The following is a 15,165-nucleotide window of genomic DNA, read 5'->3' as shown; positions in this document are numbered from 1 at the left end:
AAAGCGTTAAATTCACAAGAAAAAAACATCATCAACTTGGGTTAACCTTCTTTTATTCCTCTGCCTTCCAGTGACAGCAGTATTTTTATAGAATCCTGCTGCCGATCAGGACGATGTGTAGCGCTACAGAAGACCCCGGTTTCAGCTGGACAGGATACACACAAAGCAGAGACAGACACAACAGGGATTCCCGTTTAAAATGGAAGACAACAGGACAATCTAAATGTCAAAACAGGGACAGAATAAGTAAACAACATGGGCATGTACATTAGCTCCAACAAATGACGCTAATCCACAAATGCAATTAAATAATGGCACTTGCACAATTTCAATATTAACAAATTTTTTCCACTTTTAAAGGCAAAAGGATGAAACATAGACAAAGGCATAGTAAAATATACATTAATGAGTCCATATTCAGGTTTCCTTGATGGTTAAAACTATTATGTAGGTGTTAAAATGCTGAATATCTGCCTTTTCTAATGTTCATTATTGCATTATTGCAGACTCTTCAGTTAATTTAACACACATCTGCAGGCTAATACTTTCCTCCACAACACACGTTATGCATTTTTATCCGATTTTGAATTCCACATGCTCAAATTTGTGTTTATCCATGTCTTTGATGGTATGCATTTACACAAATGACACGATCACAAAATTACCATTGAAGAAAATTCAAACAATGCCAATCATAATAAAGCAGCTGGAATAGCTTTGGCATCCATTGTTGATTGAGCTTGCATTTAAGGTTAGATGTTGGAATATTTAAAGCAGCGTTCATCTTTAAAATAAATCACTAGTACCATAGGCTCAAAGAAACATCAAATGACCTTCTCAGATATCCATCATCAGGAGCAGAGACAGGTATTCAAACATATTAAAAACTCAATGATATCAGGGATAAAACTGCATCCAAATGACTTCATACTGATGAGCCGCACCCATCACTGCTGAACCTCGAGATAGACTAGAGGGCAGAATAGTTGTGCAATTCAAGGAGCGGGAGCGCAAAACATACAACAAGTCAGCGCGATCATTTAAACCTAATCTACACTTCCGCTAGCAAGACAGGTCAGAGAGCTTCCAAATACATCAGCTCTTAAAGCACTTGAGTAGTTGTACTGTCTGTTTTAACACACAAAGGCAACAGATAATAGTCACTGAGGAGACTTTTTGGACAAGCATCAAGTAAGCCATGAGCAGAGAGTGGGTTCTGGGCTGCACATAGAGTCATTCATACGATAGTAACTGGACGTGCCATCTCATCTTCCTGACCCGACGTACTTCTTTTCCTTGTTAAAACAGTCTCGTATCCTTTTAAAGAGAAACGTGTCCTCCGTTATTCAGCTTTTCTCCTTGCGTGGGCTGTGGCTACTGCCTGGCTCTCCTTTATGGCTCAGCCGCTTCAGCACCTTAATGGGCTTGAACTTTGGCGATTTTTTCCTCTGCTGATGACTCTCTGGCTCCTTATGGAAGTCTGATGAGGAAGAATAACGAGAAGTTAAATTATATAACAACTAACATACGTTTCAAAACCGCATAATAAAAAAGGAAATAAGAAAAAGAAAGTGCAGGATGCAACAAATGACCTACCTTTCTTTTTCAGCACGGCTTCCATAAACTTATCCTCCTCTTCTTCCCTGTGATAGAAAGGTTGATAAATCAGACAGTTGAAATATTCACTCACTGGCACATCCTGGCTCACTGCAAAGACTATTGATTTACCGCTGCCTGTCCTGGTCCATGTTGTTGATGATTTGGTTGCGCTGCTCAATGATGGTAACCAGCTCAGCCATTAGCTCCTGCTCTCGGCTCTTGTCGTCCTCAGTCCAGTCTTTCTCTGGGAAAGGTAAGGGTGTTCAGAAATCATTTATTTAATATTATTTACAATTTACTTTATGATACAGTAAATATCAGAATATGAATTACATACCCACTTCACCTGTCCAATGTTGTTGGTGATTGGAACATTTATGAATTATTAACAGTAATTAACAGTGACATCTGTAAACATGTAAGTGCATATCCTGTGTCAACTACCATCCGTCACGACAAACAGTTTGTAGCACTAAGTGTTGTCTGCAGTGACTGTAACTTGTACTTTTGTTCTGAAGTATGGTGCATTTCACAACTGTGGAAAATATTGGTTGCACAACTTCAGGTTTTTTCAAGTTGATAATTGGCTACTGAGAGCTGAGACGATAGCAGGTGATATCACGGGTTAATGTAGCAGCCTATGGCAGCTTCTCACAACCCTGACATGAACACACTCACACTCCCACCAGCAGACTGATTGTGGTGTGTTGTGTTTGGTGCTGTGCTGTGATTAAACAGATCATAGATGATCTGATGATCCAAACGCACCTGGTTTGTTGAGAAGACACCTAAGCTCATACTCCACATCAGCTTGCCTCTCCTCCAGGTTCTGCTGCTTTGCCCTGTGTTGAGCAACACACACGGTGTAATTTAAAAACTGCTATCTTCCAAGTCATAACGGATTCACACGGAAAACAATGACAAACCCTTCACCCTCCCTCAGAACAAATCTTTTCAAACTGCTTATGTGGGAAAAACAGCAAATGTGGTCATAATGTATTGAGGGATTAATTGAGTATCTGGTTGTTTTTCCACTGATATTTTTTATCTGGAACTTTCTGAATCATAAAGAACATGAAGTAATACTTAACTGTCCACCCTTATATTCTCATTGTTCCACAAAATGTCTGAGTGAGACAACAATATTTTCTCTCTCTTTTTTTTTTTTTATTTTTAATTGTCTGCATTTGTCCTCATAGCTTAACACCACAGGGTGTCAACACTATATGAGATTGATGCAGTTAGTCTTACAGCTAAATATTTTATTATTTCTGTGCGTGTGTGTGATCATCACCAGCCCTGCCGAAAGCTAGTTTGTTGACATTTGAATGGCAGGGAGGGCAGTGCTACACTGCCCCAGGTCAGGGGCCCCAGCTCCCCAGGCCCACCACCCTGTGTAGCCCAGAGAGCCGCCGCAGCCCCCAGTGTTCCAGATGGGCGATGGCGAGCACCACCGGACTGCCCAAGCAAGTGCACGTAAGAGTGGGATGGAGGGCCCCACATCATTGTTAACCTTTGAATACAGGTGCTCCATCGTTCATTCGTATCTGTATCTCACTCATACATTAGCTGACTCTGGTGTTTTATTGCCATTCAAACATCTGCCTCCTTACGCCTTACTTACGTGTAGACCAGCTCAGCTTCTCGACGGACTAAGAGATGTTTCTCGTGAATCAGAGTGAACCATTCTACCAACAGGTGCTCCTCATCCTCATCTGTAATCATGACAGGGGAACAGAAGGATGTTTATTCAATTTACATGACTATCATGGCTTCTTGATAATACATTTTCGAAAGTAAAATAATATTTTTTAATTTGGAATATATTGAAACTTTCTTGTAATATGATACCATTGGGGTTGTCTCTCAGCTTCTTCTCTAGCTCCACTCCCCTCTGCTCCAGCTCATCCAGCTGTTTCTCCAGCTGACTCATTTCCCCATGGATGTCCTCCACAGGGATAAACTGATCCGACTGCACCTGGAGGGAGTATTGTACAGGCTTGTTCATTTGAGTACTTCTGTGTTTGACTAGGAATTTAGAATGTCAGTTTTGGTTTCTGCGTTGGTTTCTGCGTTGGTTTCTGCATTGAATCATGTTTTTATACCTTGCGTTTTATTAAAGGAAAGCCATGACCAGGGGCCGGGGGCCTGGCAGGACGAGGGCCTTTGGGTGGTCGGTTTTTGGATTTTGGGGAGGGAGAAGCTTTCCTGTTGAATGGATTCTCTTTACATATCCGCTAAAATTGGAGAAGAAATACAACTGCATTTATATAATATGCAAAGTACATTTCTTTGTATTGCTTTATTTGAGGTGGTCCCATTACCTTGATGTGCGATTGTGCGCCCCCTGAGGCCAGTGGGCTGGGGGTAGTTGGAGGTCGTGGTGGAGGGGCTCCTGCACCTTTTGTTGCTGAACTACGGCTGGTCTGTGGGGTTGCTGGAGCTGAGCTGGTATTTGAAGGCATGGGAGAAGGGTGGGGGCTCGGGGTAGGATGAAGCTCGGCAGCAGAGGAAGGGGAGGCCACAGAGTCGCATGGTGAACAGATGGAAGGCTCTGAGTGACTTTTGGTGAAGGCGTGTTCCTGGTCGCTGCTGGCACTGCCACTCAAGGGGGGTTGGGAGGAGCTGTGGTCTGAGCCAGAGGACAGACTGTCTATGCTGAGAGCTGGAGAGGGAGAGCAAGAGGAGGGCTGCGAGTGAGGGAGAACTGAAGAGGAAAGATTCAGTAAAACAGAGCAGGTAGCCAAGAAATGAAATAGGGGAAGATGGGACAAGTACAAAAAACAATGAACATCTGACACTACAGAGTATATTTTGTTCTTTTTGCCCTGCGCACCAACCTTTAAGTCACTGATCAAGATCCAACTGGGCCGAACCTTTTAAATTTGAAGATCCTTGAAAATCAAATGAACTTATGCATGCCAACTGTGCATCAATGTTGAAAATCATACTTTGCTAATGTGCAAAAGGAAATGCAAAGAACACAAAGCTGACTGTGGGTGTGACATTTGTATTTGTGGATCGACTGCTGCTGCTTCTCAACATGAGCACATGTCAGTGAGGAAGAGGAAGTGGGAGGAAGCATTGCAATGCACCAGTTGTTTGGTATAATGTTCTGTCACAGTACATACAAAGTGTTGTGGTTGATGAAGGATTGAACAACTGCACAACAAGCTGCATCAACATAACCTCAGTTACCACAAGACTAACCCTAACCCTCAGTCCAAGAAAACTTACATGTTACCTACCATTTATGTTAGCTTGACTGTGTCCACAGTGGACTGTGTGTTCCACTAAAAAAAATAAATAGGTTTTAAGTTCTTATGTGATCTAAATATGTTAAATAAAAGTATTAATATGAAAAAGCAAACTAAGAAAATACAGTAGAAAATTAAAAGAAATGTTTTTATTACATGTTCCCTGGCTTAAAATAACACACACTCATTTATTTCTATTTGAACCCATGAGGAATACAAATCTCTGCGGAGTGAACTGGTGCTCTTACACATTTTTCCCGCTTTAGATACCTCCAGATTTTGTGTGTTGCTTCGTATTAGCCATGCTGTATTGTCAGCATTATTCTAAGGTACAAGTAACAAGTAAGCTTCAAAAGATTTTCTCTGAAATATTTTACTTCAATCATTAGAAAATACATTTTCTGTGTTGTGTTTGCAACAAAACTGACCTTGGTTAGCAGCAAGCGGCTGCGGAGCTGGGGGTGCTGGCCGTTTCTTGCTCCTTGCACTGCCTGGGCTAGCAGAGCGGGATGAGCTTCCTCCACTAGGGGTAGTGTCTGTACCTGTCGAGTCAGCTGGCCGAGTGATGCTGTACCATGGGTGACTAGCCACCACTGTGGATGGAATCCCATCCCCTTCACTCCCCTCCTCTTCCTCTGGCTCATTATTTTCCTCATCGTCATCCTCAAATGGGTTGGAGGGTGGGGGGGGTGTACTGGGTCTGGAGCCTTCCCCTTTGAGAGAGGACAGAGAACCTGTATTGGGGGGTGTTGCCAATCCAGCAGGGGGAGGGGGAGGGGCTTTCTTCTTCTTGGATTCTGACTGGACCAGGGCGAGCCAAGGTGGGTCTTTGGGTTTATGGGTGCCACTGGACAGGCTGAATGGTGAAGATACACAGATATGGATGGGGGGTGGTCACAGAAGGAAAGACAAAAAAACACAGCCAAATGGAGGCATGGAGGAGCAAACAAATACATTGAATCCTGTAACAAGAGGAAGACTATGCTGACATGATTATGGGAGGTGCAATGGTGGCGAGAGGAAAAGATAAAACAGACCTACCTTCCAGGAGACTGTGATCTTTCTCGAGGTTTGGGAGGGGTTGGAGGCTTCTGATGTTCGCCTGTGATTTCAATTAAAATGTAAGGATCAGCTTCAAATGATTTATTTGTCTTTGTAATAACTAGTGTTATGCAATAGGTACACACCCCCTGTGAGCCCGTCTGTTGTACGCGGTAGCCGAACTCGTGGGGCAGGACGAGGAGGAGGGGTGGGTTCAGAAACTCTGCGGGGAGCTGGCACTGGTCGAATTGCCCCTTCATGATGACTGACAGGTGTAGAAGAGAGGTCTCCATTGGCTGTGTGTTTGTCTTCCTCTTTCACTCCCTTGTCCTCCTCTTCATCGCTCTCGTCAAAAGGGTTGGGAGGAGAAGAAGAGCATGGAACTTCCTCTGCCGTTCCATTACCATCCATCGTTTTTGCTGTTTCTAAAGAGTCTTCTGTATTTGTTTTAGCAGGGGTGACTGTGGCAGATTCATTAGCAGGCATGTCAGTGTTGTTTGTTCGGTCCACAGGGGAGGGAGTCTGAGATTTCACATGCTCTGAGGACAAGGTGTGAGGAGCAGTGCTGCGACCAGTCCTTACTGACTGAGCTGCCACTGGTCTCTTGCTTAGATCTGGCCGTCCGTTCTGGTTGGCTAAAGCATGCCTTGCAAGGTGATGTGTACAGACCAGCGCCCCTGAGTCTCCCCCCAGTTTATAAGATCCAGGAAGCAGAGTGCTGTGACACTGTGAGCACCTGAGACAGAGACAGAGAAGTAAGCTGTTCTGTGGGTCATAAAGATTATTGAGACACTTTAAAGGTCTATAAAAGATAATTAATTAATTAAATATTGCAAAAGTCAATCTGGAATTATTTTATACATTGAAGGATTGAATAACTAGTAACTAAATGATTATTTTTGACATAATTTTTCAGCAACAACCAATCAATTTAGTGAGTGACTTAACCCTATATGGTAGTTTTCATTGCTAATAATGGGAATAATTTCCTAGTGCTTCTTCATTAATAATAATAATGTGAGATTGTATGGCTACACTGTAAATTGATGCACAATTTGCTCATATGATAAATTTCGTAGAAAGCAGCTTCTCACGGATTGTGAAAACTGTCGTATTAAGCCATACTTGCTGTTGTCACCATGAACAATGGGTGTCACCAATTTGACCAAGACTGTAAATCTTAAGGATTATAAAATGAAAACGAAACGTGTATCGAACCCGTTAGGGCTCCAGAGTCTGTATAGCAGTGGTGAGGGGCTGTAGCTGCAGGATTCACCTGAAGCAGTTGCGATGGTAGAGCTTGCCATCCACCAGGATCCTCTGCACCAGGTGGACGTGTTTCTGGCAGGCGGCGCAGGTGCTGCTGAGTGTTTCGCGCCTGACCCCTGCAATCGCTGCTATACCTGTCTGCGTGGGCTGGCTCGACTAGTGCAAATGACCAGGAACGTTGTTCGCAGGGAAAGGACGGGGTGGCAACGTCAGGGGGAAGAGGGGAAGATGGAGAGTAATGGGGGAAGGTGAAGAGCAAACACCGAGTCAGGATTTGAGGATGCGGATTGTTCATTCTGTTCAGCTAGCTACATCTGCTTGGCTACTGCAACATCTTCCACTCACTTAGTTTCACTACTGTGTCTCCTTTTCATTTTAAAGTCACAATTTTATTGAGACACATTTTCTCACAATATGAAGTGTTAAACAAAAAGTTCAAACAGCTTGGGTTAGTGGCGCTTTAAGTATGGATTTTGTTGATTTTTAGGATTGTGCTACTGTTTTAGTCCTTTGTTTTCTTTATACGTTTAAATAAATAAAAGCAGCATGTTCAAAAGCTTGGCACACTTTGTTAGAACAGTACAAAGGTTATTCTTCTATGTACAAGAGATGGACTGACCTAACTGTTTTGCTTACACCTCCTAGCCCACCCCCCACCCCACCCCATCCTAATGCCTAGGCTCAGGACCAGAGAGAGGACGGGGGATCAGATGTGAAGAGGAAGAAGAACAGGAAGAGGAGGGAGTTGAACAGATTTCCATCTGAAGTGGATTTGTGGTGGGGTGGAAGTTGTGGAGGAGGAGGTGGCAGTACATGGGATTATGGGGATGGAGGAAAGAAGTTGAAAGGCATGTGAAAGAAAAGAGAGACAGGATACAGAGGCTATCTTTATAGACTTGCTCTACCTCTGTTGCTTTGTTTTTTTCCCCTGCTGTTCAACACAAAGCCCACAGGAAGAAGCGGTAATTATAAAATACATACATGGATACTGTACATTGTTGTACTTAAATGGCAGGATGGACTTTGTATTGTACAGATCTGATGATTTATTACTGCAAAAATAGATTACATATATGAAGGCCTCAGAGAGACACAAATGTATTTCCCAAAATATGTGCGTGCAGCTTAAGTGTGCTTAAGCTGGCTTTAAAGGGAATCTATATACAAGAGTAGTATTTGTTAAACACAGCTTGTTAACCCACAGCTCTAACGGATACCATGAACATGTAAAGCTTATGGAGTCTAGTGTAGCTTAAAGTCTATCAGGTTTTAGGAATAAAGGGGGGTGGGGGCGAGGGATGAATAAAAAAATAAAAGGGTATGTCCTGGTACGGGTCTATGTCCCTTCCAGCTGCGAGGTCTTTTACTTACCCCAGTCTCAACTGGTTTGTCTTCGAAAGGAGTTGGAGTCCTTTTCTGGACTGGCTCATTATGATCAACAGAACTCAGCCTCTTCATGCAAGGAGGGTTCACTGTGAAAGAAGAAGTAGGAAGGTCATTAGATAATGGCACGACTAATTACATTAGTAATTTAGCTGCCCCATCGCAAGACGCACTGGCAGTGGACAGTAAAATAATGATCAAATAAAGAGAAAACATGAATGACATGAATAAATATAACTATAAGATGTCAGGTCAAAAAATGCTAACCAACCTTGAGATTTGTTGTTGAAGAAGTTGTAATACTGGGAAACGTAGGTGATGATGCTCAGTCGGTCAGGTACTTTCATGGACACCATGTCTTCTGGGTCCAACAGGGCTGGAATCCCCAGCTGTGTCTCAGCCACTTCAAATGCCTACAAGGTAGTGAACACAAAGAAAAACAGACATAAGGGAAGGAGATAAGGAAGAAGCTGAGAAACAGTGCATGCTGAGCTTTCATATACGCCAATTATTCATACTCAGCTAGATTGAGCTTATCTTATCAAATTTAACGAACTGTGACTAGTTAAACCAACCCATATTAATGAGAATATCAGACTTAAAAAGATCTGGAAAAATATTTCAACTGATTGTTTTATTTTGGTTTCCATCAGTGCTTTGCAAAAAAACTCTCCAGTCTGGAGTACTAGAAAATGAAGACAGAGGAGCTTGAAAGAGCACAAACAGAAGCCCAGTTAACTTTCATGAGTGGAAAGAAAAATCTCAGACACTGATTGTTCTACCCTCAGCAAATACAACTAGAATTAATACACATTACTTACTGAAATTCAGTGTCTTAAAGTATTAATGATTTTGGCGAACTAATCCTTTAATTAGGCCTATTAATACAGTTAGATTACTACACACCATGAAAATGTTTTAATCAAAGCAAGTCCTTAATGTGGACATTCTCAGAAATACAGTTATTTGTCTCCACATTAACATAATGAGGACTTACAAACAGTGGCTTTAATGTGCGCTACCAACAAAGATGCTGGTCAGAGCTCACCAACCAGCAGATACCTTATGCTTTGAGCAATTTAAGTACTGCTAAATCCTCAGTCATTGTCCACAGTGTAGTTTAGGCTTCGACGATAACCATCTCTATAATGAAAAGTTCCATTAAAGGAAGGACAGAGTGGCTAAGGTTACATAACAACAAGGATCCATTCGCTGGCAGTTACACAACACTGATACGATTCAGCCAACAAATGCTACACAAATGAGCTGTGCCAAACTTACTAATATGCATGGAACTTCACTGTACTCTGTACTTAGTGGTTTTCTCTACTCAGTTAAACTCTTTTGTTCTCCTGCAGTTTACTTGACGCTAATAGGAATGATCATGACTGATGTTCCACAGACCTACAGTACAGGCAAAAAGCTCGGACACTCTTTCCTATTTATTTGAATGAGAAGGTGTGTCCAATCTTTTGGCCTGTACTGTACTTCACGGCTACAAGATAAAACAGGTACCAAATCAAACACAAAGCTGCTGATGACGTAGGCACATACAAAACCATTAGATAGATTTTACTTGCACTGCTTTGGAAAGAAGCTTGAATCAATGTTGTGGTCCAAAATGATGCAATTATGAGTAATCTCCACAGACTGATGCAGTAAGGCCTGCTGAATAGATCAACATGTCAGGAGGTCAAACCCAGGTCCTTTTGCCTTGGGGATGGAGCTTAATTTATCAGTTGGCTGGCAAGGGTGTGTCTGAGTGAGAAGAACTGTCAATCACACTTATGTAATCTTACTTGCATCAATGTGACAGTAACCGGTCATGTAATAGATGCGAATGTTGACAATAAGCCATTGACAACATCTTACATAAACAAGGTTGAATGTGTCTCCTATTACAAAAAAAAGAAAAAGAGAGAGAGGGAGAGAAACACGCATGTGCAGATTTGGCTCTCAAACAGCATCATCTGACTTCAAAGGATAAAATGCTATCTACAATAACAGTCACAAGTTAATAACTCAAGCTTAGGCCTTATGGATATTGAGTATTTGCTTTATTCATCGTCGACCTCAGTATCCCTGAAGCTGCTGGACGAACAAACTGTAAACAGCCGCAAAGAGGAGGAGGCATGAGGAGATTCCCATTTCATCCCTCAATGTTCTGTTGGCTTACATATAATGTGGAAAAACCCAACAAGGAAAATACAAATTAAAAAGTTCTTGAGATTCATTTTACATACAATATAAAGCTGTAGATTCAGCACTTCTGCACTTAAAATCCTCTCTGCATGGTCTCTCCACAGGCTTGCGTCAAGGATTTTCCTCCCTTTTTTTTGGGGGGGGGGGGGGGCAGGGGCGGTTGGGGGTGGGTACAAATGGTCTGGCTGTCTCTGCCCTCATCAGAGTCCATCGGGATTAAGTAACTTCTCACCAAACAGTCAAATAATCTAAGGTCACACCCACATGGCTGCACACAACTACAAGGCTTAATAATTTTATGGCTGACTAGCAGTTGGAAAGCCAGAGGCTGATTGACAGATAACAGCTTGTTCACAGGTGACTGAACTCCTCCCACCAACAGCCAACCTCAACAATGATGTCAGCACACAACAAAATGACAGACTGTTTCAACCCCAAAATATGCAGCTGTAACACTGACTCACCAGTCGGTTGTTCTCGTAGACATTCTCCTTAGATAGTGTGCCAAAGTTTCTGGAATGACATAAGAGGATAAATGTTACAATTCAAGACAACGTTAGTTTCCAGTCTTGGTTAGCAGTGTAGCCAGTGTACAGTTATGTAGCCTGGAACAACAGCAACTCAGGAGATCTCCTTTTACAGGCGTGATCATGCAGAAGATCATAAAATCGTGATTACCAACTCCTGTACTGTATGTTTATACAGTACAGCACTGTTATTAGCTTGTTAGTCTATTTCCAGTTGTGCTATGAACCATCAAAAAAAAGCTATTACTGGTCAGACAGCATGATAGACAGAAACTGTGTGCAGCAAAGCTTCTCACTTCCCGCTGCAGACAACTGATCCCAGACCACACATAAATGATGCCTGATGTGAAAACCTGCCAGGACAAAAGGAAAGACGTGGCTACACTAAACAGGAGAGATGGACTGATAATTACAAGGTTGAGCTTTGAAATGCCTGGAGCAGGGAACTAAAACAAGGCTCCCACCAGTAAACATCCTGCAGTAAAAATGGAAAATGTCTGAGGTGTTCTGGGATGAAAGTGTGACTGAGTGCTTAAAGTAAATTTATGTCGACTCGAGTGTCTGGCAGAAGGACAACAGCACAACGGAAAAAACACATCAACCCTGGTGAGAGCTTGCGGAGACCATGTGGAACTCCTGTGAATGAGCTCTGCTCCCCCTGATCTAGTTCCCATGGTCACACACACCAAGCACCTCTAATATCAAGATCACGTCAGAGCAAGACGACAGGCCAGATCTACCAACAGCCAGGTGGAACCTAAACAGTTTAAATTTGCCCCTCACTGAACAGACAGTGCCAGTCGACACTGACACAAATGATGAAGTGCTGTGTGTGATCTGAGTGGCAAACCTAATCCGCTGTGACTCAGAGACTTGCTCTAAGGTTTATTTTGGGAAGGAGGACTGCTGAAGATCTGTGGACCTGTGGTTGTGTGTGTGACTGTGTGTCGGGCATTTAAAATTCACATGATTAAAATCTGGATGAACCAGTATATCCACTAGACCTTGTCAGTCAGATTGGGATATTTGTGCTAGGACAAACAAGATTGGGTGATATCATGGAAGTAAAAACTGAAACTCTAATATACATAATCGTGAGTACTTTTATTAGAGAAGTGGCAATGTTTCAAAATAAAGAGGATAGAGCAATACATAAGTAAAATAATGTTGGCGACATAAGCGACTGCACTGCTCAACTGTGTGACACAATTTAATCAGGAGCTCTGTATGAATGCAATATAATATAAATACAGTTGTAACTGTAATGTCCCATGCAGTTTGGCTAATTAGGCCACTGATGATTTCTTGCAGCCTAGTCCATGCCCTCTCCAGTAGCTTGGTGATGGTTGGTCTTAGTTGAGGAAGCTGACATGAGGCCATTTACTGAACGATCATCTCTTCTCTGAATCAGTGTGATGTATTTTGATGAGAGTACATTGGCTGCAATGAGTGCAGAGTGGCTCTGTATTCGTCTGACCCTGCATCAGAGTTAAAACCAGTTTGACAGGTAGAGGTCTCAAATGCAGATTAGCCTGATGGATTGCCTGTCTGGATCAGAGCACTCCGGCTTGGCCGCTGTAGCTACACAAAGGGCTTAAAAAAGATGCGTCCTAGGACACAAATTTCAAGATGGGCTTAAAAAGTTGGGTATGAAAGTTCTCCACTGTCATACGTTAAGCCTTTCTGTTGTGAGATGTGTCCAGATATATCTCACTGTACAAACTTGACGACTGCAGTGAATGTTTTTTCTGCTACCATCCGAGCAGAGTCCAATTTGCAGACAAAAGACAGGACCACCTGGGAGGTGAATACCATGAGCAAGATGCCTACTGTCCAAAATCATTCCATCAGACCACATTTGTCTTCCAGGACAGAGAGCAAACATAACATCTCACCAGACGCTTTTACATAATACTTGCATCAAGGGTCACTGACTTGTTTCAGTGAGGATCAACCCACTAATCCTGATGCTGTCAACAGGCTCCTCTACCCACTAAGCCATACAGGACCACATCCAACCACATGGGACTAGTGCTTTTCCACTCAGATGCATTCTCTGGTGTGACTTACTCGATTTTGTTGCACTGCTAACAATTATAACTTTGGAACATGTGGCCTTGAAACATATTTTTACAAACACACGCCAGCCACTCATCTTGAGGAATGAAGTCCCTTGAGACACCAAATAACTCAAATGTTGTATTTTTAGCGCGATAGAGCAAAGGTTAGCTCAACCCACTTTACTGTAACTGAGCAAGTGATTAGCTGAGAATTAACATTAAGTTAAAAGTCGTGACTTCCCCATGCCTGTAATAGCCCGATTTAACTCCCACTGACAGTGCTGCTGTAGTTTTGTGGTGGCTTCTGTGCTGTGTGAGTAGGTGTAAAATGCACAGAGGAGGGGTGTGTTGTTACAGACAGGGTATGACTTGTCAGCCTGACTTAATTACAGCACGGTGGTTTCTGCTCCCTCAGCAACGTTCATACAAATATTATAACTACTAATATTGGCTGTAACACACAGCATCCAGTGTTGAGAAATGACTTTTTTTTTTGCAGCAAAAGTCAAGTAATCAGTGAAATGACAACTCAAAAAATGTATTCAAAGAGGTGAAGTGATATTTGTTGACAAATGCTTTACATAGTCTCCGTCTTTGTAAGACGGTTTCACTGAATTATCCAAAACACACATAAGTTCAGGACTTGTGTTTGAATACAAACACAATGTTGATTTGAATACAAATTCAAGGACAACATCTATCAGCCTGTCACTATCACAGAGATGTGTCTGCCACGTCCAGAACCGGTTTACAGTAGCCATAAAATTTTAAAGAGCTTTCTCATTTGTAACAACTTGACAGGTCGATTAGTGTCTATATGACATCGTCAGACGGTGGGATACTTACATGAGATCTGGTCTGTAGCGATGTATTATGGCACAAAATGCCAACCCGTCCCGAAAGGACGTTGACATGTCCTTTATTTCCACATCGTTGTAATTCTCACACTGTATCCGACACCACTCCTGGAGAGCCTTTAGAGATCCCATCATGCTGCTGCCGCACAAATCAACGGGCTTCCTCTAAAAAAAACAAAAAACAAAAAACAAACGATGTTTCGTGTTTTCGGCGAGGCGGGACACGATGGGAAGCCCTTTTTCTTCAGTGGTCGTTTGGGTGCAGGGGCGACGACGGGGCAGACAACACCCGAAACTGCGACTCGTTGCATTCATCCACAGCCAGTGAGTCACGTTGGGAAGACCAGCACGGCTCGCTAGCTAGACGTTATCTAACTTTTGTAGCTAAAACATTCATTGTGCCCTCGCTTCATCTCCCGCACCGGTTTCCCCAGACCAGAAGGTAACGTTAGAAGACCCGACCAGGGACTTTGACCAGAAAACCCCCTCTCGGGTTAAAGCGAGGCTTTAGATCCAGATTTGGTTTCGCCAACAAAAGTTCTTCGCGCAGCCAACTTAGCTAGCGACAGCCAGCTAGGGCAGCCTGCTGTTCGCTGGGTTGGAGCTGGCAGCGTTAAGGACGATCCTCTGTGATGGGCTTTCTGTCGAGCGGACAGAGGTGACAGTTTCCTCCTTGAGATGAAACTGAACACGGTTTTTGTCTTTTGGTGCAGTGAGCGCAACAACAACAACGAGAACCGCTGCTGCTAAAACGCTGGCTCAAACGTCCGTTACTCCGCACACCGCTAATGGCGCCCTCCCCTCGGCTACAACGTTAAAATCCACGGTGTTAAAAATAAATAAACCTTTGCGGCGCAATTCATGTGGGTCAATGCAGCTTGACGCCGGTGCCAGGCCATGTTAGCTGCACTGCCCGGACCCAACGTCAGCTCGGTGTTTCTCTTCGAGCCCAGCAGAGGGCGCCGCACCG

The 15,165-nt window shown here is 43.0% G+C and overlaps 1 protein-coding gene across 4 annotated transcripts; it reads right to left on the bottom strand.

Moving 5' to 3' along the window:
- Nucleotides 1-17: 17 nt before the first annotated feature.
- On the bottom strand, nucleotides 18-15,129 carry micall1a (MICAL-like 1a). Of its 4 annotated transcripts, none has more exons than XM_029505913.1 (17): nucleotides 14,185-15,129; nucleotides 11,216-11,264; nucleotides 8,821-8,962; nucleotides 8,538-8,638; nucleotides 7,174-7,322; nucleotides 6,044-6,633; nucleotides 5,898-5,958; nucleotides 5,285-5,712; nucleotides 4,848-4,892; nucleotides 3,924-4,306; nucleotides 3,705-3,836; nucleotides 3,451-3,577; nucleotides 3,224-3,314; nucleotides 2,368-2,441; nucleotides 1,729-1,843; nucleotides 1,597-1,643; nucleotides 18-1,480 (listed from the first exon to the last, which is right to left on the bottom strand). In XM_029505913.1, the coding sequence occupies exons 1-17, from the start codon at nucleotides 14,328-14,330 to the stop codon at nucleotides 1,347-1,349; spliced, it is 2,814 nt and encodes a 937-aa protein (XP_029361773.1). In that variant the 5' UTR covers nucleotides 14,331-15,129; the 3' UTR covers nucleotides 18-1,346. The 4 variants fall into 4 exon arrangements, with proteins under 4 accessions (XP_029361773.1, XP_029361781.1, XP_029361790.1 ...); XM_029505921.1 differs by having other exon boundaries at nucleotides 3,924-4,264; XM_029505930.1 differs by lacking the exon at nucleotides 4,848-4,892.
- Between the last annotated feature and the right edge of the window lie 36 nt (nucleotides 15,130-15,165).

Source organism: Echeneis naucrates, chromosome 1, assembly GCF_900963305.1.
Source record: "Echeneis naucrates chromosome 1, fEcheNa1.1, whole genome shotgun sequence".
Taxonomy (NCBI): Eukaryota; Metazoa; Chordata; class Actinopteri; order Carangiformes; family Echeneidae; genus Echeneis; species Echeneis naucrates.
This window is presented reverse-complemented; position numbering and strand designations above follow the sequence as displayed.

Excerpts from the sequence above, each read along its gene's own strand:
- micall1a (XM_029505913.1), bottom strand. The coding sequence starts at position 14,330 with ATGATGGGATCTCTAAAGGCTCTCCAGGAGTGGTGTCGGATACAGTGT. Across the intron at positions 8,963-11,215 it reads TCTACGAGAACAACCGACTG|GCATTTGAAGTGGCTGAGAC; the intron begins GTGAGTCAGTGT and ends ACTACCTTGTAG. Across the intron at positions 3,578-3,704 it reads TTCCTTTAATAAAACGCAAG|GTGCAGTCGGATCAGTTTAT; the intron begins GTATAAAAACAT and ends TACTCCCTCCAG.